The 21,828-nt window shown below is 38.9% G+C and overlaps 4 protein-coding genes across 8 annotated transcripts in view; 2 read left to right on the plus strand and 2 right to left on the minus strand.

Moving 5' to 3' along the window:
- LOC310729067 (uncharacterized protein) overlaps positions 1-21,828 on the plus strand; it is a 51,082-nt gene that overhangs the window by 17,281 nt on the left and 11,973 nt on the right. The gene's annotated exons all lie outside the window — the stretch shown is intronic.
- Positions 86-21,828, minus strand: part of LOC310729116 (uncharacterized protein) — a 29,497-nt gene continuing 7,754 nt past the window's right edge. Inside the window, exons 1-4 of one of the 4 annotated variants that reach the window (XM_083547168.1) lie at positions 3,103-3,191; positions 2,708-2,736; positions 2,127-2,611; positions 104-1,126 (exon numbers count right to left, since the gene is read on the minus strand). In XM_083547168.1, coding sequence (XP_083403294.1) covers positions 612-1,126; positions 2,127-2,611; positions 2,708-2,730 — 1,023 coding nt within the window. In that variant the 5' untranslated portion in view covers positions 2,731-2,736; positions 3,103-3,191 and the 3' untranslated portion in view covers positions 104-611. Of the gene's footprint in view, positions 1,127-2,126; positions 2,612-2,707; positions 2,737-3,006; positions 3,192-21,828 lie in introns of those variants that run through there. The other 3 variants (XM_083547167.1, XM_083547166.1, XM_083547169.1) reach the window with 3 other exon arrangements.
- Positions 3,281-21,680, plus strand: LOC310729115 (uncharacterized protein). 2 transcript variants are annotated; one of them, XM_083547165.1, is made up of 4 exons: positions 3,281-3,341; positions 19,057-19,087; positions 19,184-19,668; positions 21,155-21,680. In XM_083547165.1, the coding sequence occupies exons 2-4, from the start codon at positions 19,065-19,067 to the stop codon at positions 21,667-21,669; spliced, it is 1,023 nt and encodes a 340-aa protein (XP_083403291.1). In that variant the 5' UTR covers positions 3,281-3,341; positions 19,057-19,064; the 3' UTR covers positions 21,670-21,680. The 2 variants fall into 2 exon arrangements, with proteins under 2 accessions (XP_083403291.1, XP_083403290.1); XM_083547164.1 differs by lacking the exon at positions 3,281-3,341 and adding an exon at positions 18,240-18,379 and having other exon boundaries at positions 19,059-19,087.
- LOC310729068 (uncharacterized protein) lies at positions 14,430-18,274 on the minus strand. The gene is made up of 2 exons (XM_083547067.1): positions 18,119-18,274; positions 14,430-16,619 (listed from the first exon to the last, which is right to left on the minus strand). Exon 2 carries the CDS (start codon positions 16,604-16,606, stop codon positions 14,543-14,545), a length of 2,064 nt encoding a protein of 687 aa, XP_083403193.1. The 5' UTR covers positions 16,607-16,619; positions 18,119-18,274; the 3' UTR covers positions 14,430-14,542.

The following is a 21,828-nucleotide window of genomic DNA, read 5'->3' on the forward strand; positions in this document are numbered from 1 at the left end:
GGATTGTGATTGGCTGGAAGAAAGATGTGAGTTTAAACATACAGGATGTTTGCGATTTATTTAATCAGCATTTTGTATTAATGCTCTGCCTTGTGAAATTATGATTTGTGAAAGTGAAATAACTATTGTAAACATTCCCTAATGTGCTTACTGAGCTAAATATAGGATTTTTGCCTGTCATTCAACTTATTTGGTGAATTTCGCAATTCGATACAGAAAGATGAACTGATTGAATTGGCAAAGATAAAAAAAATAAAAATAAATGTAATCTTATGGCACCACCACTACGTTTCTGTGTAGTATTTAGAGCAGCCAAATTCTAGATCTAACAAGCCATATATAAAATAACTCATGAAAGTGATCCGTTAAGTCAGTTTGATTTTATTGCTCCATGTCGGGTGGTTAATCACCTCCACATCCTGCATTAAAATCATATAACACACACCTAGCCATGGATTATCCCACACAGAAAGATCATGGATCATTCTCCTTCCTATGTTACACACAAGAATGCAACTTCTACAAAGCTCAAATCATACTACTACAGAATTCTTTATTATTTACACGTTTTTATTGACTTCTGAAGTCTGAGTGAATGTATTTATTTACTGTTAGAAGTATTGCATAATATCGTTATCAGTATTTTGTAAAGCACAGACGGCTCTCAGTTGTTGGTTGTTCACCCTCATTTTCTCAATAATGCTTAACACGCCCGCGTTACAGAGGAGCTCGTTACCCACGATTTCTCTTGTCGACTTCAAGACCTCCTCCATCACCATCACGACCGGTTGATGTAAGATAAACATGCGAGTCTGTTGTTCCATCACGTTGACCTTCCCACTGAGGACTCTCAGAAGGTGGACGGCGCTCCTGACCTTCCTCTGCAACTCAGCGATTCCCCACCTCTGTCTTTTCATTACTTTGACCTCTTTGCGGATCTGATCCAGCTTATAATCAATCTGGGTGATAGAATTGTTGGTCCGTGAAATCTTGGACCTGTAGTTGCTCACTTTATCTTCATATTTGTCTGCTTGTTTCTTGAACTTTTCCACCTCCTCTTCAGCTATTTTGATAGCTTTTGACGTTTCAGAAAATTGTATTGCGCTAGCAATCACCATCGCAGGACCTGTAGAGAAAATGTTTATATTCAGCCAATTGGTGGGTGCTGTGACAAAACACACACATACATTTATACATATACACAATATGGACAAAAAAACTGGGACACCTGGATTTTCCAGGATGTCTCTGGATGTGCTGGCATAAAATTCCCCTTTCATTTGAACTAGGAGACCCAAACCTGTTCCAGCAAGACAATACCCTTGTGCACAAAGTCATCTCCAGGAAGATATGCTTTACATCGTTTGGAGTAAAAGATCCTGAGTGGACTACTATAAAAATCTGATATCACTGACTGCACCCCAGACCTCCTCACCTTCTCACCTACAATCAGTACCATACTTTACTAACACATTTGTGGCTGAATGAATCTCCGCAAATCTCCCTTAGGAGAACATCTAAAAATCTCCATAAGAAGGAACATCTAAAAACCACATAGCAATCATGTAGTCATGTTTATACAAATATTTGTATAAACTTGTTAGAAAAAGGAAAAACTTGCCAAATGAGGAATGAATTCTTCTAGCGGAAAATCCTGAGGAAGAACTTTCAAGTGGATCTGGGCTGGACAACAAAACAACAATCTCAAGTAGTAAATCAAGTCCACTTCAGAATGGGGTAACAGACATAATTCATAATTTGAAGTGGCCTAGTTAAAGCCCTGACCTGAACTTCATCTGAACCCTGAGATACTGTCAGCATGAACATGAATAGTCAATAGAAAGTGCCATGCTCCTGTACAGATGAATCTCCTGTCATCAGAAGTGTTTGGTTGCAGTAGTTGCTGCTAAAGTTATTCATTTTAAGGCGTTCCATCTTTGATAAATTATCTTTTTTCTCATTTCTTTAACGATCTTTTGTATTAGTATAAGAACCAGAAAACAATCAAATTTGCAAAAATAGAGGAAATCAGGAGGGGGCAAATATTTTTTTCACAGCACGTGTGTGATTTTTATTATTATATTTTACTATTTCTTAATTCTTGAATATATAATTAGAATTCTTACCAACAACCCAGCCGACAAATGGTATAGGAGTAATACCCAGTCCAACTGCTAAACCCACTTTCGCATTGTCTTCCCTTTTTTCCTGTTCCTCAACTGTCCTTCTTGCTGAACTCAGGTTTCTCTCTGCCTGCTTCAAAGCTCCCTGAGATTCTTTGAGCATCTCTTTATTAGAATCCTGCCTTGTTCTCAAGTTGCCCAAAACCTCTTTTGTATAATTTTTCTTTCGTTCCAGTTTTCCCTCGTCCTGCGTGAGCGTCTCCAAGCTTTTATCCAGAGACCTCAAGCACGTCGAGGCTGCTTCATCCGAGCACTGTAAACTCCTCCAGGCTTGTTCGATCTGGTTCCTGATGTAGCCGTAGTTGGAGCAGTATCCAGTAACAGGGTGTACATCTGCATCAATGAGGGCTTCATAGACACTATTGAGGGAGCACATGCATATTTTCAGGGGCTTGATAACAGCTTTGGCTGCGTTCTTCACCGCAACTCTACAAAAACAACAAAAAGAAGACAATATATTTATTCAGAGACGGATGCATCCTTTCTCTTCCATTCAGTCATGTGAAAACACACATCCCACTTACTCATAGGAACCTGCCAGGGCCATGGTAACCTGAATTAGAAACAGAAAGTGCACATTAATTTCAGTTAAATATCAGTTATGAATGTCACATGAGAAACACAAGGCCGACAGAAGATCTAGTTCATTTCCTATAAACCACTGCACTTGCCATAAGAGAGCACATTTTCTGATGACCCTATTTTTTATTTATAACACATTACATATTTGCTATTTATCAGTGTGCCAGCGGGCGCGTGGCTGAGCGCCGGTTTGTGAATGGAGGACGAGGATGGGGGGAGAAAAGCGGTAAGAATGACACACCTGAGAAACTTTATCCTAATGACTGTTCCCTCTTGCAGTGAGCGGAGGAAAAGTATAAAAGAAGCGAGAGAAGGGCGCTGGAAGAGATCCCGAGACTCACGTGTATGTATGCATGCGGCTGTCTGTCTGTCTGTCTGCCTGCCTGCCGGCCGAACTGGTCGCTGCGCTCGGATTTTTCCTTCTTCAGAACCACTTGCTCTACTACCATTAGATTTATGTGATGATTATATAATGATTATAATTAGGAAGACACATTGTACATATTATATATAATCAGAAGTTGAATCAGAGTTCATGAACAAATCTGTTGACGCAGAATTCAGAGCATCAGAAAGAGTGAAGCGGTCATATATGTATGTGTGTGTATATATATATATATATATATATATATATATATATATATATATATATATATATATATATATATATATGCTTTTTCTGCTCATCCCACGTTCTCCCGTGTGCTGTTCAGCACCGCGCTTCTACTTTCGCCTCCCGTTCATCGCATAACATATAACAACAAAAGGCATATGTGCACTAACAAACAGCAGAGATTCACCAGTATACAATACAACACCTGTAGCAGCCTCCACCTTCTCAACACACTCTCCTCACTAGTCAACACATTTCCCTCTCCATCCTTTACTGCTTTAACTTGCAGTACATCCTTCCCAGCTCGGTCCCTCTGCCTGGCCAATCGGTACAAATCCTTTTCTCCTTCCTTAGTGTCCAACCTTTCATACAGCTCCTCATATGCCTTTTCCTTGGCTTTCGCCACATCCCTCTTAACCTGCTGCCGCATCTCCTTGTACTCCTGCCTACTTTTCTCTTCTGTCTATCCCACTTCTGTTTTGCCAACCTCTTTCCCCTTATGCTCTCCTGCACTTCCTCAATCCACCACCACGTCTCCTTGTCTTGCTTTCTATTTCCAGATGTTACACCAAGTACTTTTCTAGCTGCCTCCCTCATCACTCCTGCAGCAGTTGCCCAATCATCCAACACCTCCTTAACACCACTGAGCCTCTGTCTGACCTCTTCCCTGAACCTCACACTACACTCTTCCTCCTTCAGTTTCCACCATCTTATTCTTCTTTCAGTCCTCACTCTCCTCTTCTTCTTCGCCTCCAAAACCATCCTACAGACCACCATCCGATGCTGTCTAGCTACACTGTCCCCTGCCAACACCTTACAGTCTCCATAGCACATAGCACATAGTCCACCTGTGTGCACCTTCCTCCACTCTTATACGTCACCCTATGATCCTCCTTCTTCTTAAAATACGTGTTCACCACTGCCATTTCCATCCTTTTAGCAAAATCCACCACCATCTGCCCTTCCACATTCCTCTCCTTATAACCATACCTACCCATCACCTCCTCATCACCTCTGTTCCCTTCACCTACATGCCCATTAAAGTCTGCCCCAATCACCAATCGTTCTTTCCTAGGTACACCATCTACCACTTCATCTAATTCACTCCAGAATCTTTCCTTCTCCTCCATCTCAGAGCCAACTTGTGTAGCTTAGGCACTGATGACATTTATCATCATCCCTTCAACTTCCACCTTCACGATCATCACCCTATCAGAAACTCTCTTCACCTCCACTACACTCTTACTGTACTCTTCCTTCAGAATCACCCCTACACCATTTCTCTTTCCATCAACACCATGATAAAACAGTTTAAATCCACCTCCAATGCTCCTGGCCTTACTCCCTTTCCACTTGGTCTCCTGAACATACAGCATATCTACCTTTCTCCTCTCCATCATATCAGCTACCTCTCTCCCTTTACCTGTCATAGTACCAACATTTAAAGTACCAACCCGAACCTCCACTTTCCTGCACTGCTCCTTTCCCTGCCGTCTCTGTAGACGTCTTCCTCCTCTCCTTCTCCTCCTTCGGCCAACAGTAGCCCAATTTCCACCGGTACCCTGTCGGCTAACGATACCTGTGGCGGTCGTTGTTAACCCGGGCCTCGACCGATCCGGTATGAAATTCTCATTTGTGATCCGCATATTTGATTTGGCACATGTTTTACGCTGGATGCCCTTCCTAACGCAACCCTTACCATTTACCCGGGCTTGGGACCGGCACTAAGTGTGCACTGGCTTGTGCATCCATAATGCCTGGGTAATAATTTGAAGTCCTGATAAACTTATAAAATGTTTTTCAAGCAAATCCTACATTGTTGGTTTTAACATTTGAAACAAACGCAGATCTGAAATCCTGAATTACACCAATCCCAAAGAAAAATTACACTATATTCATGATTCATTTAGTAAAAGACGACTAAATAGACTAAAGTCTATTTCATATTGTGCTTCAGAATAGTGGAATTCTCGGATTCCGACTGTAACATATGGTTGCTTTAATTTGATTATACAGACTCACTAGTAAGACACGGACCTTTCAGCTATAAACTATTAATAGACTTTTTTTTAATGTAACACTCGAGATTGTGTGTTTATATAATAGTTCATATTAATTTGCGGCTTGTCTCATATTTCTTACATATTGTGCATTTTTGTGGATTCTCTTAATATTTACTCAACATTTTACCACATAATCTTTCAGTACACTGTTTTGCTTTGAAATTTTTGTGTGAAAAATTCTACTTTTGCCAATAAAATACTGCACAATTGTTTTCCAACAAGCCACAATATTAATCACATCAAAATGTTTTAATAAACAAATTGGATTGCAATGTTGTAGATTTAATAGAGGATAAAAAGGAGATGCTCTTTCAGCACAAACTGATACTTTGCTTTCTTGTAGTACACTTTTAACTGATCATTGTTAAGTGTTTATTTGCATTGCATAAAAACATGCATGATTTTGTTATCAACAATTTACATGTAATAAAGATAAATTGCTTTATTTGTTGTAGAATTTATAATTTACTTATTATGTTTACATATTTAAATTGAATTTCTGTTCATTTATGTGTGTGTATTTAGTTATATATATATATATATATATATATATATATATATATATATATATATATAAAATATTTATAGACACACACATACACCTATATACACAGTATGTATATATATGAAATGATGTTTTCTGAATTTGGACTGTATGTAGATTTGGATGGCGGCTCTTTAAAAGGCAAAATTGACAATAAATAACCAGCATTGTATCTATAAGACATTTTTCCCAGAATGTTCTTGTGACCTGGTAGCAACTCATCCACAGCCTGGTGTTGGGTTGCAACCCACTGATTGGGGACGTCTGAGTGAATACGTCACCGTCAAAATCAGTAATGTTATTACACAAAACAATTACGACAACACGTCTATAATAAATACTCAGACGTCTGGGCTTGAGTTATACTGGAAAACTCTCTGATCACTGATCAGTATAGTCACGGCTTTGAAAATTCACAAGATGGAACATATACAGAGGTTCTATGAATGTCTTTTTTTTTTAAAGGAAAATATGATGGATCCAGAAACATCTTAGAAAATTGTCATGTGCTGTCTTGAGTCCTCAAATATTTATCAACTTTGTTTGTTGTAATATTTTTAATATTGTGTTGATAGTCTATGTTTAAGTAGACTTGAATAAATGATTGTGCTTCCTGTTTACAGCAAGCACTGCTGGACCAAGGACTGTGACAATAGTTAAAAACACCCTCCATTCAAATTCCTTCCTGCCGCAGTCAGGAAAGTGATTTCAAAACAAAGGGGACGAGGTGGAGATTTTTCTCATAGCTCATTTCAACCAAGACTAGACCTTGAACTTATTGCACCCTTACACCAACTTTTTTTTTTCACACATACATATATTTTACAAATAATTGCATACATTGCACCAACTCTCATTATTAGCAGTATTTGGAATAAGTCATACTGACCATTTTATACAATGGTCATTCTGAATACTTGATCCTGATTGGCTGCTGCGTCTAAGCCTTTAAGCAAGATGCTTAACAGTTCAGTTATATAAGTAAGAAAATTGCTTTGGATAAGGGCGTCTGCCAAAAATACGGAAAATGTAATTAGACAAGCAACATCAGTGTTATGACTAAAATCATGCAGATACAAATCAAGAGCTTCAGTTAATGTTCACGGTGAAGATCAGAATAAAGAAAAAGTGTAATCTTTGTGGCTTAAATCATGGCATGATACCATATTTGAGAATGTAAGAAACTGCTAATATTTATGTTGAATTGAATCAAACCAAATATTCCAAAAATTAGGAATATTGCAGAATAATGTAGGGTGGTCCAATGCAATTTTAACTTTCTAAAATGGCATGAACCATTGCATATGTATGTATTGGCACACATTCCAAAAAAAGTTGGGAGAATTGCCCCTAGAACTGCGCAGGCTTCAGCTGAGACTAGGGTACTGGTATGGTGTAAAGGGTCATCTGGAAAATCATCCAGTTAGATTGATTTTAAAAGAATGTTGGGAATATGAGAACAGGGAAAGAACAAGCTTTGGTTGGATAGAAAGGAAGGTGGTGAACAAGTTGGAGCTGAAAAATCGTGAAAATGCTCCTTCTGTTGCTTTACCAGCAATTCCACCGTGGTTGTTTCATAACCCTGTAATCGATTTACAAGTTAAGAAAATATTGACTAATCCGGGGATAAATATGCCAGTTGAATTAATAGATCGGCAGTACATTACACAAGAGTATTACTGTCAGGGTGCGAGTGGTGAAACAAGATGCGGAAGCCGGAATGCAGCTCGCTCAGGTTTAATGACAGGATTGAGAAAGAGAGACACACGCACGCAGGCGCGCACGCACACATACACTGCAGTCCTTTGGTTGCGAGAGTCCAAAGTGCGCTTGGGGGAGAAGTGTAACGGATCCGAGATGCACGGGGAGGAGAATCGCAGCCGGTACCGGATAGTAGATTCCGAATGGACCGGATTGCATTGCGTACTGCATGCACCAGCGAACCCATGCAGCAGTACCTAACACATTCACACCAACGGGGAGTGGGTGTGAATGAGAGGTTTATGTAGGAGCGGGTGATGAGCTCCAGCTGAGCGTGATTTGGCCTGGAGCTCCAGAGAGAGTGGAGGCATGATTGATGGTGAGTCCCAGGTGTGCATGGTTACCTGGAGCTCTAGGGAGAGCGGAGGCGTAGAAAGCCACCAAAGGGGGCGTGGCAGGTGGATCCCTGACAATTACGATGCACTACAGGTATTTACTGACGGTTTTAAGGATCCAGAATCTGAAAGGAATGCAGCAGCAGTATATATCCCTGCTCTTATGACAAAGATTGCAAAAAGACTTTCAGATCAAGTGTCAGTTTTTGCCTCCGAACTTTTAGCTATTGTACTAGCCCTACAGTGGATAGAAGAAGTCCAACCAGAAAGAATGGGAAGATTGGGAAATAGAAAGAAGGATGTCATCATCACAAGATTAAGAATTGGACACACTGCATTAAAACATTGTCTCTTTAGAATAGGAAAGCATGAATCGGGTGAATGTGAGAAGTGTGGGGAACTGGAAACAGTGAGGCACATACTAGATTAGTGTCCTGCATATGAAAGGGACAGATTTCAGTTAATTCAGGAATTAGGGTGGATAGGAGTGGACAATATCTCTCTAAAGGTACTGCTGGGAAGTGAGTATGGGCAATCGAGAACTCAAGAATTGTTATTTAAATACCTAAAAAAATACAGAAACGATGGTTTTAATTTCTTTTTTTTTTTCTTTTTTTCTCCCTACCTCTTCTTTCCTTTCTGTGTTTGCTCCACACTCCAGATCAGTAGGTGCCGGTAATGCACCTTTTCGTTGGTCTGCCAAACCGCCATAAAACACCACAAGAAAAAGATGATGATTTAGGAGCTCGCTTAGTCGACGCTCGCTTTGCTCGTTACTCTGTCTGGTTTTGTGATTTCCTGTGACTGACGTAAGCCCGTTCTGACTCTGAGTTTGCCTTGTCCCATTTCTGTACCTCACTGTCTCTTAACTGTAAATATATGTACATACATATTCGTTGTTTTGTTCACCGGTAGTAGGGGTGTGGCTGCCATTTCTGTTGGGTGTGTTTGTTTCCTGTGTTTTGGTAAAGGAGTTAGGGAAGTGGTTTGTCTTTCTTTTGGGTTTTATTTGTAGGCATTTAGTGTTTGTCCAAAGTGCTTTTTGTTTGTCCAAAGTGCTTTTTGGCCATGGTCCACCCTGAAATCTGTCCCGGTGCTTAGTATTGTACATAATTCAATATACCTTCCGTTTACAATACCCCGGTCTTTTTGTTTCCATTCCCCCATCACACTTTTACCAAATAAACTTTAATTCACCTTATATTATATTTACCCCGTGCCTTTAATCACGCTGTGTGCCCCAACCCAAGACTGGGATGTAACAATGGTCAGTCCGAATACTTGATCCTGATTGGCTGCTGCGTCTAAGCCTTTAAGCAAGATGCTTAACAGTTCAGTTATATAAGTAAAAAAAATTGCTTTGGATAAGGGCGTCTGCCAAAAATACGGAAAATGTAATTAGACAAGCAACATCAGTGTTATCACTAAAATCATGCAGATACAAATCAAGAGCTTCAGTTACTGTTTACAGCGAATATCAAAATGAAGAAAAAGTGTAATCTCTGTGAATTAAATACCATAATACCATGTTACCATATTTTAGAATGTAAGAAACTGCTAATAATTATGCTGAATTTAACCAAACTTATTGTCATTGGTTGTAAGTGTATACAGGCTGATGTGATGCATGTGATCTGGCTGAAACTGGATCAGTGGAAGCTACATAGTTTCGCTTTCCAAAACCCCCCTCACTCTCTCCCTCCTAATTTGGTATGGCACACAAGTGCAATGAAAACAAAAGGGAATGAACAGGGGATTTTCTCTTTGGAATTTTTACTTAGGGCCAAAATAATGAGGGCTACAGAAGAAACTTTAGGAACAGGGGAATATAAGGAATATTGTAGAATAATGTAGGGTGGTCCAATGCAATTGTAACTTTCTAAAATGGCATGAACCATTGCATATGTATGTATTGGCACACAGTTGCACGTAAGTAGGAGTATTCAGAATAAATCATACGGTTTCAACCTTGTGGTACATGTGAATTCTGTCAATTCTATTGAATACTTTGGTCAGACTGGTTACTGGATTGTGATTGGCTGGAAGGAAAATGTAAGTTTAAACATACACACTGTAAAAAATTACCTATAGAATCTACCCAAAAAATGTGAGGTAACAACTGTTTGTAAAGAGTACCTAAATAAATCAGCTATAACATGGCAATTGAAATGAGGTCAAATCTATTCATAATATTAGACAATGAATTACTTATTAAAAGTGAGTATTATTAACACCATTGTATTTTTTCAATTTATTTAATAATAGCTGTTATTAATTAACCAATATATCTAACCATTATTGAATCAGGAAGGTAAACCTACTAATAACATTAAAATGTTATCAGACACAGTGGATCATGATTTTTTTAATAAACAACCAAAAATCTAACAAATGATTCTTTGCATAATCAACAAGAACAAATTAAAATCTTGATCACAAGAAATTTATTTTTTTCCTAAAAACAGCATTATAAAAATACAAATAAAAAAAAATTAGGCTAACATTGCTCAAATAGTGTGTCTACTTGTTCCTTAATTAACCTTAGGACGCCTATTTGTTCAAATAACAAACATCTACTTGAAATTTACCAATTACTGTATCCTGAGACACCAATACTTGAATAGATGTATTTTTTATGTACACAATGAGATGCATTTCAAAACATTTTGACATTAACAACAACAAAAAAGGCAAGAAGCAGTCTATTCCATGAGTTAAATTTTGAGGATGTGAACCTTCTTGAGACACTTGTGTCCATCTAGCTCCAAAAGAAGTTTTTGAAATACTTCAAAAGTATTCTTGAGCTTCTTGGAATATTCAAGGTTAAGGGCATAGATTAATCCTATCAACAACATGCATGCCTTGGTTTTGTAGCCACACCCATTGATCACTTGGATGCCCTCTATCACAATAGATACGTCCACTGGATCGTCCTCAGCCATGGGATTATGGATCAAAAGCACCTTCATAGTTTGTTCTGTTTGGCCCATTTTTCATGTTTAACTGGCAGAAATAAACAACAATAAACTTAATGCAAGCAATAAGTTAAGAGAAAAATTGAATGCTTTTAAACCCAATAACATTTATCAATCTAACCACATGCTGTAAATGAGAAAATTGTTCGTTTATGAGGCTGTCTGTAAACACCTTGTGTATATTGGTCATTTTGTAACTTACCTGGGAGTCTTGGAAGAGCTCTTCTTGCGGCTCCCCTAGGTACTCAATGAGGTAGGAGAGCGCTGCATCCCTTTTATTCTCAATACTCTGAGACTGTAAAGAGATGCATTTTAATGACCACGTTTGCACTTTTGAGACTATTTAAACAAAAACATACCTCATTTACAGTGTTAAGCAGAGGGCGCATCCTGGTACCAACAGCACCTCAGAGAGGAGCTCAGACTGTTTTTTCCGAATATCATTCTTTCCCACATGTAACCCAGCCATTAGGGAGGCACAAGCGAGTGCACTCTTGGTGCCGGTCCCAAGCTCGGGTAAATGGGGAGGGTTGCGTTAGGAAGGGCATCCAGCGTAAAAACATGTGCCAAATCAAATATGCGGATCAAAAATGAGAATTTCATACCGGATTGATCGAGGCCTAGGTTAACAACGACCACCACAGGTATCGTTAGCCAACAGGGTACCGGTGGAAATTGGGCTACTGTTGGCCGAAGGAGGAGAAGGAGAGGAGGAAGACGTCTACAGAGAAGGCAGGGAAAGGAGAAGGTGTAGGAGAGTGGAGGTTCGGGTTGGTTCTTTAAATGTTGGTACTATGACAGGTAAAGGGAGAGAGGTAGCGGATATGATGGAGAGGAGAAAGGTAGATATGCTGTGTGTTTAGGAGACCAAGTGGAAAGGGAGTAAGGCCAGGAACATTGGAGGTGGGTTTAAACTGTTTTATCATGGTGTGGATGGAAAGAGTAATGGTGTAGGGGTGATTCTAAAGAAAGAGTACAGTAAGAGTGTAGTGGAGGTGAAGAGAGTTTCTGATAGGGTGATGATCATGAAGGTGGAAGTTGAAGGGATGATGATAAATGTCATCAGTGCCTAAGCTCCACAAGTTGGCTGTGAGATGGAGGAGAAGGAAAAATTCTGAAATGAACGGATGGTGGTTGGGGCAGACTTTAATTGGCATGTAGGTGAAGAGAACAGAGGTGATGAGAAGGTGATGGGTAGGTATGGTTTTAAGGAGAGGAATGTGGCGAAAGCCAAGGAAAAGGCATATGAGGAGCTGTATGAGAGGTTGGACACTAAGGAAGGAGAAAAGGATTTATACCGATTGGCCAGGCAGAGGGACCGAGCTGGGATTTAGAGCAATAAAGGATGGAGAGGGAAATGTGTTGACTAGTGAGGAGAGTGTGTTGAGAAGGTGGAGGGAGTATTTTGAGCAGCTGATGAATGAGGAAAATCAGAGAGAGAAGGTTGGATGATGTGGAGTTGGTGAAGCAGGATGTAGATAGGATTAGTAAGGAGAAAGTGAGAGCAGCGATTAAGAGGATGAAGAGTGGAAAGTCGGTTGGACCAGATGACATACCGGTAGAAGCATGGAGATGTTTGAGAGATGGCAGTTGAGTTTTTGACCAGATTGTTTAACAGGATTTTGGAAGGTGAGAAGATGCTTGAGGAATGGAGAAGAAGTGTGCTGGTACCGATCTTTAAGCATAAAGGAGATGTGCAGTCTTGCAGTAACTACAGGGAAATTAAGTTGATCAGTCACACCATGAAGTTATGGGAAAGAGTAGTGGAAGCCAGGCTGAGAGAAGAGGTGACCATCTGTGAGCAACAGTATGGTTTCATGCCGAGGAAGAGCACCACAGATGCCTTATTTGCTTTGAGGATGTTGATTGAGAAGTGTAGCGCCCCGAAAACATCATTTCATATATATACATACTGTGTATATAGGTATATGTGTGTGTCTCCTTTTTATCCTCTATTAATCTACAACATTGCAATCCAATTTGTTTAATAAAACATTTTGATGTGATTAATATTGTGGCTTGTTGGAAAACAATTGTGCAGTATTTTATTGGCAAAAGTAGAATTTTTCACAAAAAAAGTTCAAAGCAAAACAGTGTACTGAAAGATTATGTGGTAAAATGTTGAGTAAATATTAAAAGAATCCACAAAAATGCACAATATGTAAGAAATATGAGACAAGCCGCAAATTAATATGAACTATTATATAAACACACAATCTCGAGTGTTACATAAAAAAAAAGGTCTATTAATAGTTTATAGCTGAAAGGTCCGTGTCTTACTAGTGAGTCTGTATAATCAAATTAAAGCAACCATATGTTACAGTCGGAATCCGAGAATTCCACTATTCTGAAGCACAATATGAAATAGACTTTAGTCTATTTAGTCGTCTTTTACTAAATGAATCATGAATATAGTGTAATTTTTATTCGGGATTGGTGTAATTCAGGATTTCAGATTTGCGTTTGTTTCAAATGTTAAAACCAACAATGTAGGATTTGCTTAAAAAACATTTTATAAGTTTATCAGGACTTCAAATTATTGACACTTAAATTCATCTAAGTAAATATAGGGCAAAAAACATAGGGTTTCGTTTTGAGTTTTATTTTTAAATTTAACTTTGATTTTAGGTAGTGTTTTTTTTTTTTTTTTTACTGTTTCCTTTTGGATTAAATGGACATACGTGATGCTGATGCTCTCCATTAGGTATCTGGTGGAGACCTCTGTGTAAATGCTTGAGATGATGTGGATTGGGAATGTTGGAGACCTGAAAGGCTTGATAGAGAATAAATAAAATAGTTTCTTTTTATATATATATATATATATATATATATATATATATATATATATATATATATATATATATATATATATATATATATATATATATATATTTGTATAATTGAGTTTCAGATATGTGATCAACAGCAAACACTTTGATAAATAAAAATAATGTATTTGTATAAAAGGTAGAACCAATTGACAACAGCTACAACCACAACAAGCTACAAACAAAACAATGTTAATTGGAGATGATTGTCTTTATTACAGCTCAAAAATACTATTAAACAGGGCCACTTCATAAGCAAATCATAAGCAAACACTAAATTAATTATATTACTGAAATTCTGTTTAGCGCTTAACTGATAGTTAAAGTTTTTGGTAATAATCATGCGATCTATAAGTAGCACACAGCAGTAACAGAAAACATTAACATATACATATATAATGTAATCCATTTTACGGAGTGGACGAACCTGGATGACCAGAAGGTGGCGATATTTGCCATTGCTGCTACTGTAGTTTAATTATTTCCACATGAATAGAATCTAAAGTTAAAGAAAAAATATTACTATATAGTAACTTACTGTGGCCTTTTTATTTTTTTTTTTTAAAGACACCAGGTGGGTTTGTCGGAAAGTTTGGGCAAGGATGTATGTGGCCTGCACTGTGGCCAAATTTCTTTGTCTAATGTAATGTTATTTTTCTTACACGTAGTTTAATTGTTCTTCCTCTGCGAATCCACTTTGGGCAGTTTCTTGAATAAACTGTATCTCTTCAGGTTTAGCGGCAGGTAAAATGGCGAGCAACTCTTTTTCAATCTTCTTCAGTCTTGAATCGGTCTTCCTATCAAACTCTTCCTTATTCTTGAGCACACGTTTTTTGATTTCGTTCTGAGCCATGTCACAGGACTTCCTTAACTGTACATGCATTTGCAGAAACTGTGGACTTTGTGGATCAGCAGACATAAGTGTCCCCAGAGTGCTGACGCTATCCATTAGGTATCTGGTGGACACGTCCGTATAGGTGCTGGAGATCATGTGGACCAGGCTGGCGATGTTAGTGGCCTGAAAGGCTTGATTGTAGAGCATGTCTTTACAGAAAAGCTTCCCATCATAGGAATGTCTGTTTGATGTCTCAGCTGTGGTGGCAAAATCATTGAGAGTCAGGTTTAGGCTGTTTTTCACAATGTTTGACACCATCTGAAAAAACTGCACCATCTTCTCCCACTGTTTCTTCACTTTTCCCATGGCATCCAGACCTTTGACCAGCATTTGAATGGTAGTGTTGAAGTCGATCTTTTTGACTTGACAGTTTCTCAAAGTGACCAGAATCTCATTCAGCTCCTTCTGGTTCCTCTCCATGCTCTCCACATTCTTGTCATATAGCTCTCTGGACTTGTTCATTTGAGCACGAGTTTCTTCGATGCGGAACCGGGCGTTCTTTGAGGCCTTTTGTGAAGCGGTCATCCTCCCCATTTTACTTTCTTCTTTAAACATCATTGGGGGTTTGGGAGTCAGGGGAGGGGACTTTGTCACGTCTTTGCTTTTGCTGTCAAATCTGTAAGCTGATTCGGTTAATTCTTTGATTCTTTCGATTAACTCTAAGGTTTTGGCTTTATCACATTTCCCATCGGGTGCATATTTTGCTAGTTCTTTACAGATCATAATGCCCTCATTGCATATATTTTTAGCATGTTCCCTTGGTTGGCATTTTGGGAGTTTTTCCAAATTTTTCATAATTCTTTTAAACTGCATTGCTGGAAATTCTGTTAGTGCAGCATTGTTCTTTTGATCATACAAACTGAACCAGTCGATCTTGTCCTCCTGCACAAAATGCTCGATCATCTCTGTGCATTTCAGAATTTCGGCAGACTTGCTATAGATGTTGATTCTATCCACAGGATCAACAGAGTCTTCCCCTCTAATGTGATTTACCGTCTCAGCAATTGTTGTTGTAGCTTTGCACGCTTGGGCTACTGGTTGAGTCATCAGCATTGTGATACCGTGAAAAACGCCTGTCATGGCGTCGGTCACGGATCCAACAAGATCCATAGCCATCATTTCCCATCCACCAGGAAGGCTCCTCATTGCACTCTTGTAGCTTTCCTGTGCTTCTTTCAGTTCTTCTTCCAAAACTTTGACTGCCTTCTTGGAACGTTCAACAGCTTCTTTTGAGGACTCCTCCCTCAGTTTATTCTCATCTAGTGTCCTCTTGACTGCATCCAGCTCTTCTCCATAAAGGTTTCTAGCTTTTAGAGACACTTCCAGTAGTTCTTGGATAATATTGATGACTTCTTCAAACCGTTCTTTGGTTGAATTGGCCAACTCAAGGCATCTGTCTGCAATGCCACGGATGTTCGTCAACTGGTTGGGGAGATGATCTTTGACCTCATTGTTGCCTTGGAACAGAATCTTAACCACAGTCATCATGTAATTTGGAACAGTTAGTGTTAGTAGCCTGATCTGATCCATGTTTGTATGAGCCTCATTGAATGCCCACCAACCAGAGTTACACACTTGCATGAGGCAGGCACAGAATGAATCTGGGTATTTGATATACTTGTAGCCTTCCTTGGGTGGGTTTTTGTTGATGGAGAAATCAGTTTTGGAAGATAAAAAGGCCAGTTCTGCCATTATGGCAATAGAGAATGGTGCAGGAGATAAGTAATCCTCCCAGTTGGCATAGGGTTGCATTATCAGCTGATTCTGGTTTCTCATCTGCTCTGCTGTAGTCAGGCTTTGATTTACCTCTGCAATTTGGGAATCCATTCCCTCTTTGTTCCTGATAAAGAATAGAAGATTTGTTTTAGACAAATTAAAGGGAAGAAAACAGCTTTAAGTGTAGCAGTATGGTGTTTCTGCTACACAAGATACCAGAACATCTCTAGAAATCCTCCAGAAGGATCAAAATTCGCTTAACACTTCCAGAGCCAAACATTGTTGTCTTTTCAGACCCGAGACACACAATGTTTTTTATAAAATGGCAGATTGTAGATGCTAAACTGCCTTTCATTGCTGTGTACCTGTATTTTGCAATGACAATAAAGATCTATCTATCTATCTATCTATCTATCTATCTGGTTTGACTAACAGAGAGAAGTTTTGAGAAGTGCTGTGTGACTTACTTGGCATTTAGACACAGAGCATTAACAAATATATAATTTATTTCTCAAATTAAACTTATATACACTCAAAAAAAATAGATTTATAAATATATATAATAGTCCGACACTGTTCAAAAATCTTAAAGATTAAAAAGAACATTGGAAGAAAGAGTGACAGACACATGGATTAAAAAGGAAAGGTAGAAATATATATGAATAAGGTGAAACAGGTAGAAAATCAGATAAAATAAGAGACTTGATAGTGGAAATATAAAAGATGTGAGTGCAAGAGTGATTGAGATGTAAATCAAAATTCTAATGAATCAAAAATAAAATGCAATGTATGTAGCTTTGAAATTAAAATAGACTATTTCTGGTTTGTTTTATTAACAAATTAAACAAACTTGAAGAAAGGAAAATACAAGTAGGTATTTCTTGCTCTAAAAACCCCCCAAAACAAATCCATTTAATTCCATCACACACAATCCCATCTATATTGCCTTCTCAACGTAATCACTATACGCTTCCTCTAGAATAAAATGAAAAACATTTGGTAATTTTCCGTGCTGTGTGAACATCATCTACGTGACGAGTGCAACGTTCATTCTAACCACATAGGCAGTTAAAACCAGGTCTTCTCAGCTACAGAGGCGAAGAAAGAAAGAAAGTGTGAAGAAAAACTTGGTGGGAAAATGAGTTGTGGTACAACACACACATTTCATGAAACTGTTCTATAGGTCTGTTTAACATCCTTATCTACTTCCTCTGACCCTCACCTGGCCTGGGTGTTTTTTCCCCTCACATCTATGCATAATGTCTATATAAGCTTGCTAGGTAAGAAGCGTTAGATGGATTCTGATTCAGTTTGGAGTAAGTCTGGTCTGCCTCTGAGCTTGTAACATAAAACATTGCTCCTGGAAATGGGCTTTGATCCCACATTTAAGTTTTACCACAGAGAAGCAAGCAGATTGATAGAAATATGGAGTCCTTTTCTTTCTCAATAATAATAATAATAATAATAATAATGAACTTAAGAATAAATATACTTCAGTACAATTAACATTCAAAGCATTTACAATTTAAATCTCAATTTCCATTGAATCCTGAAGCCCAAAATTCAACATTCAGTTCCTCATAAGTGCAATAAATATAAAAGAAATCTGCTTTTTTGCTTTACCTTGATATCCCGATTGATTTCACAAAGTATTGGACGAGCTTTTGTGGCAGCTGTAAGTCAGAATGTCTGGATCTGTTTGCCTCCTCCCTCTGGGTCTTTCTCTATTTATATGCTTCCTCTCTCTGGAGTATCTGCTCCACCTTCAGAAAAAAAAATCCCCATCATACCAGCTGCAACACAGAAGTTTAATCAGAGTTCATGAACAAATCTGTTGACGCAGAATTCAGCCAACACGAAGCAGAGTAACAGCATCAGAAAGAGGTAAGCGGCCATGTGTGTATGTACAATGTGTGTTCTTAATTATAATCATTATATAATCATCACATAAATCTGATTGTAGTAGAGCAAGTGGTTCTGGGGAAGGAAAAATCCCAGGACACACACACACCTATCTATCTATGCATGCATGCACGTGAGTCTAAGGATCTCTTCCAGCGCCCCTCTCTCGCTCCTTCTATACTTTTCCTTCGCTCATTGCAAGAGGGAACAGTCATTAGGATAAAGTTTCTCAGGTGTGTCATTCTTACCGCTTTTCTCCCACCATCCTCGTCCTCCATTCACAAACCGGCGCTCAGCCACGCGCCCGCTGGCACACTGATAAATAGCAAATATGTAATGTGTTATAAATAAAAAAAATAGGGTCATCAGAAAATGTGCTCTCTTATGGCAAGTGCAGTGGTTTACAGGAAATGAACTGTCATGTATTAGGATTGCTGTGGTTGTTACCAGTGTCCGTCGTTAGAGGGTGCTGGATCAGAGGAGATTAAGTTATGTTCGGAGAAAATAATGGAAGTAAAAGATGTTTGGGAAAAAGCACGTGTGTGTCATTATTTTAATATAGGCAGCGATGTTACATGAACTGAATCTTCTGTCGACCTCTTGTTTCTCATGTGACTGATATTTAACTAAAATAAATGTGCACTTTCTGTTTCTAATTCAGGTTACCATGGCCCTGGCAGGTTCCTATGAGTAAGTGGGATGTGTGTTTTCACATGACTGAATGGAACAGAAAGGATGCATCCGTCTCTGAATAAATATATTGTCTTCTTTTTGTTGTTTTTGTAGAGTTGCGGTGAAGAATGCAGCCAAAGCTGTTATCAAGCCCCTGAAAATATGCATGTGCTCCCTCAATAGTGTCTATGAAGCCCTCATTGATGCAGATGTACACCCTGTTACTGGATACTGCTCCAACTACGGCTACATCAGAAACCAGATCGAACAGGCCTGGTGGAGTTTACAGTGCTCGGATGAAGCAGCCTCGACGTGCTTGAGGTCTCTGGATAAAAGCTTGGAGACGCTCACGCAGGACGAGGGAAAATTGGAACGGAAGAAAAATGATACAAAAGAGGTTTTGGGCAACTTGAGAACAAGGCAGGATTCTAATAAAGAGATGCTCAAAGAATCTCAGGGAGCTTTGAAGCAGGCAGAGAGAAACCTGAGTTCAGCAAGAAGGACAGTTGAGGAACAGGAAAAAAGGGTAGAAAATGCGAAAGAGTGTGCAACAGTTGGACTGGTGGTGACTGCTATACCATTTGTCGGATGGGTTGTTGGTAAGAATTCTAATTATATATTCAAAGATTAAGAAATAGTAAAAGATAATAATTAAAAATCTCACACATAAGAATATCAGTGCTGTGAAAAAAAATATTTGCCCCCTCCTGATTTCCTCTATTTTTGTTTTCTGGTTCCTATACTAAGACAAAAAATCATTAAAGATAAGATTGCTTTAGCAGCAACTACTGCAACCAAACACTTCTGATGACAGGAGATTCGTCTGTACAGGAGCATTGCACTTTTTGTTGCCTATTTATGTTCATGCTGACAGTATCTCAGGGTTCAGATGAAGTTCAGGTCAGGGCTTTTACTAGGCCACTTCAAATTATGAATTATGTCTGTTACCCCATTCTGAAGTGGACTTGATTTACTACTTGAGGTTGTTGTTTTGTTGCCCATCCCAGATCCACTTGAAATTTCTTCCTCAGGATTTTCCGCTAGGAGAATTAATCCCTTAGTTGGCAAGTTTTTCCTTTTTCAAATGAAAGGGGAATTTCATGCTAGCACATCCAGAGACATCCTGGAAAATCCAGGTGTCCCAGTATTTTTGTCCATATAGTGTACAAACCCGATTCCAAAAAAGTTGGGACACTGTACAGATTGTGAATAAAAACAGAATGCAATGATGTGAAAGTTTCAAACGTCAATATTTTATTCAGAATACAACATAGATGACATATCAAATGTTTAAACTGAGAAAATGTATCATTTTAAACGGAAACAAATAAGTTGATTTTATATTTCATGGCATAAACAGATCTAAAAAAAGTTGGGACAAGGCCATGTTTACCACTGTGTGGCATCCCCTCTTCTTTTTATAACAGTCTGCAAACATCTGGGGACTGAGGAGACAAGTTGCTCAAGTTTAGGAATAGGAATGTTGTCCCATTCTTGTCTAATACAGGCGTCCAGTTGCTTAACTCTTTTAGGTCTTCTTTGTCGCATCTTCCTCTTTATGATGCGCCAAATGTTTTCTATGGTGAAAGAGCTGGACTGCAGGCTGGCCATTTCAGTACCCAGATCCTTTTTGTACGCAGCCATGATGTTGTAATTGATGCAGTATGTGGTCTGGCATTGTCATGTTGCAAAATGCAAGGTCTTTCCTGAAAGAGACGACGTCTGGATGTGAGCATATGTTGTTCTAGAACTTGGATATACCTTTCAGCATTGATGGTGCCTTTCCAGATGTGTAAGCTGCCCATGCCACATGCACTCATGCAACCCCATACCATCACAGATGCAGACTTCTGAACTGATCGCTGATAACAACTTGGGTTGTCCTTATCCTCTTTAGTCCAGATGACATGGCGTACTAGTTTTCCAAAAGGAACTTCAAATTTTGATTTGTCTGATCACAGGACAGTTTTCCACTTTGCCACAGTCTATTTTAAATGAGCCTTAGCCAAGAGAAAATGCCTGCACTTCTGGATCATGTTTAGATATGGCTTCTTTTTTGGCTAAATATAAACATTTTCTCTACAGGTCCTGCGATGGTGATTGGTAGCGCAATTGAAATTTCCGAAGCGTCAAGTGCCATCGAAATAGCTGAAGAAGAGATGGAAAAGTTCCAGAATCAAGCAGACAAATATGAAGATAAAGTGAGCAACTACAGGTCCAAGATTTCACGGACCAACGATTCTATCACCCAGATTGATTATAAGCTGGATCAGATCCGCAAAGAGGTCAAAGTGATGAAAAGACAGAGGTGGGGAATCGCTGAGTTGCAGAGGAAGGTCAGGAGCGCCGTCCACCTTCTGAGAGTCCTTAGTGGGAAGGTCAACGTGATGGAACAACAGACTCGCATGTTTATCTTACATCAACCGGTCGTGATGGTGATGGAGGAGGTCTTGAAATCGACCAGAGAAATCATGGGTAACGAGCTCCTCTGTAACGAGGGCGTGTTAAGCATTATTGAGAAAATGAGGGTGAACAACCAACGTCTGAGAGCCGTCTGTGCTTCACAAAATACTGATAACGATATGATGCAATACTTCTAACAGTAAATAAATACATTCACTCAGACTTCAGGAGTCAATAAAAACGTATAAATAATAAAGAATTCTGTAGTAGTATGATTTGAGCTTTGTTGATGTTGCATTCTTGTGTGGAACAGACAAACTTAGGAGAATGATCCATGATCTTTCTGTGTGTGGGTG

Source organism: Silurus aristotelis, assembly GCF_946808225.1.
Source record: "Silurus aristotelis genome assembly, chromosome: 7".
In the NCBI taxonomy this organism is placed as follows: domain Eukaryota; kingdom Metazoa; phylum Chordata; class Actinopteri; order Siluriformes; family Siluridae; genus Silurus; species Silurus aristotelis.

Bases quoted from the DNA above. Each gene is read 5' to 3' on its own strand.
- LOC310729115 (XM_083547165.1), top strand. From the start codon at position 19,065: ATGGCCCTGGCAGGTTCCTATGA. The intron at 19,088-19,183 runs GTAAGTGGGATG...TTGTTTTTGTAG, and splicing joins GCCCTGGCAGGTTCCTATGA to AGTTGCGGTGAAGAATGCAG. The intron at 19,669-21,154 runs GTAAGAATTCTA...TTTTCTCTACAG, and splicing joins ATTTGTCGGATGGGTTGTTG to GTCCTGCGATGGTGATTGGT.
- LOC310729068 (XM_083547067.1), bottom strand. From the start codon at position 16,606: ATGGATTCCCAAATTGCAGAGGTAAATCAAAGCCTGACTACAGCAGAG.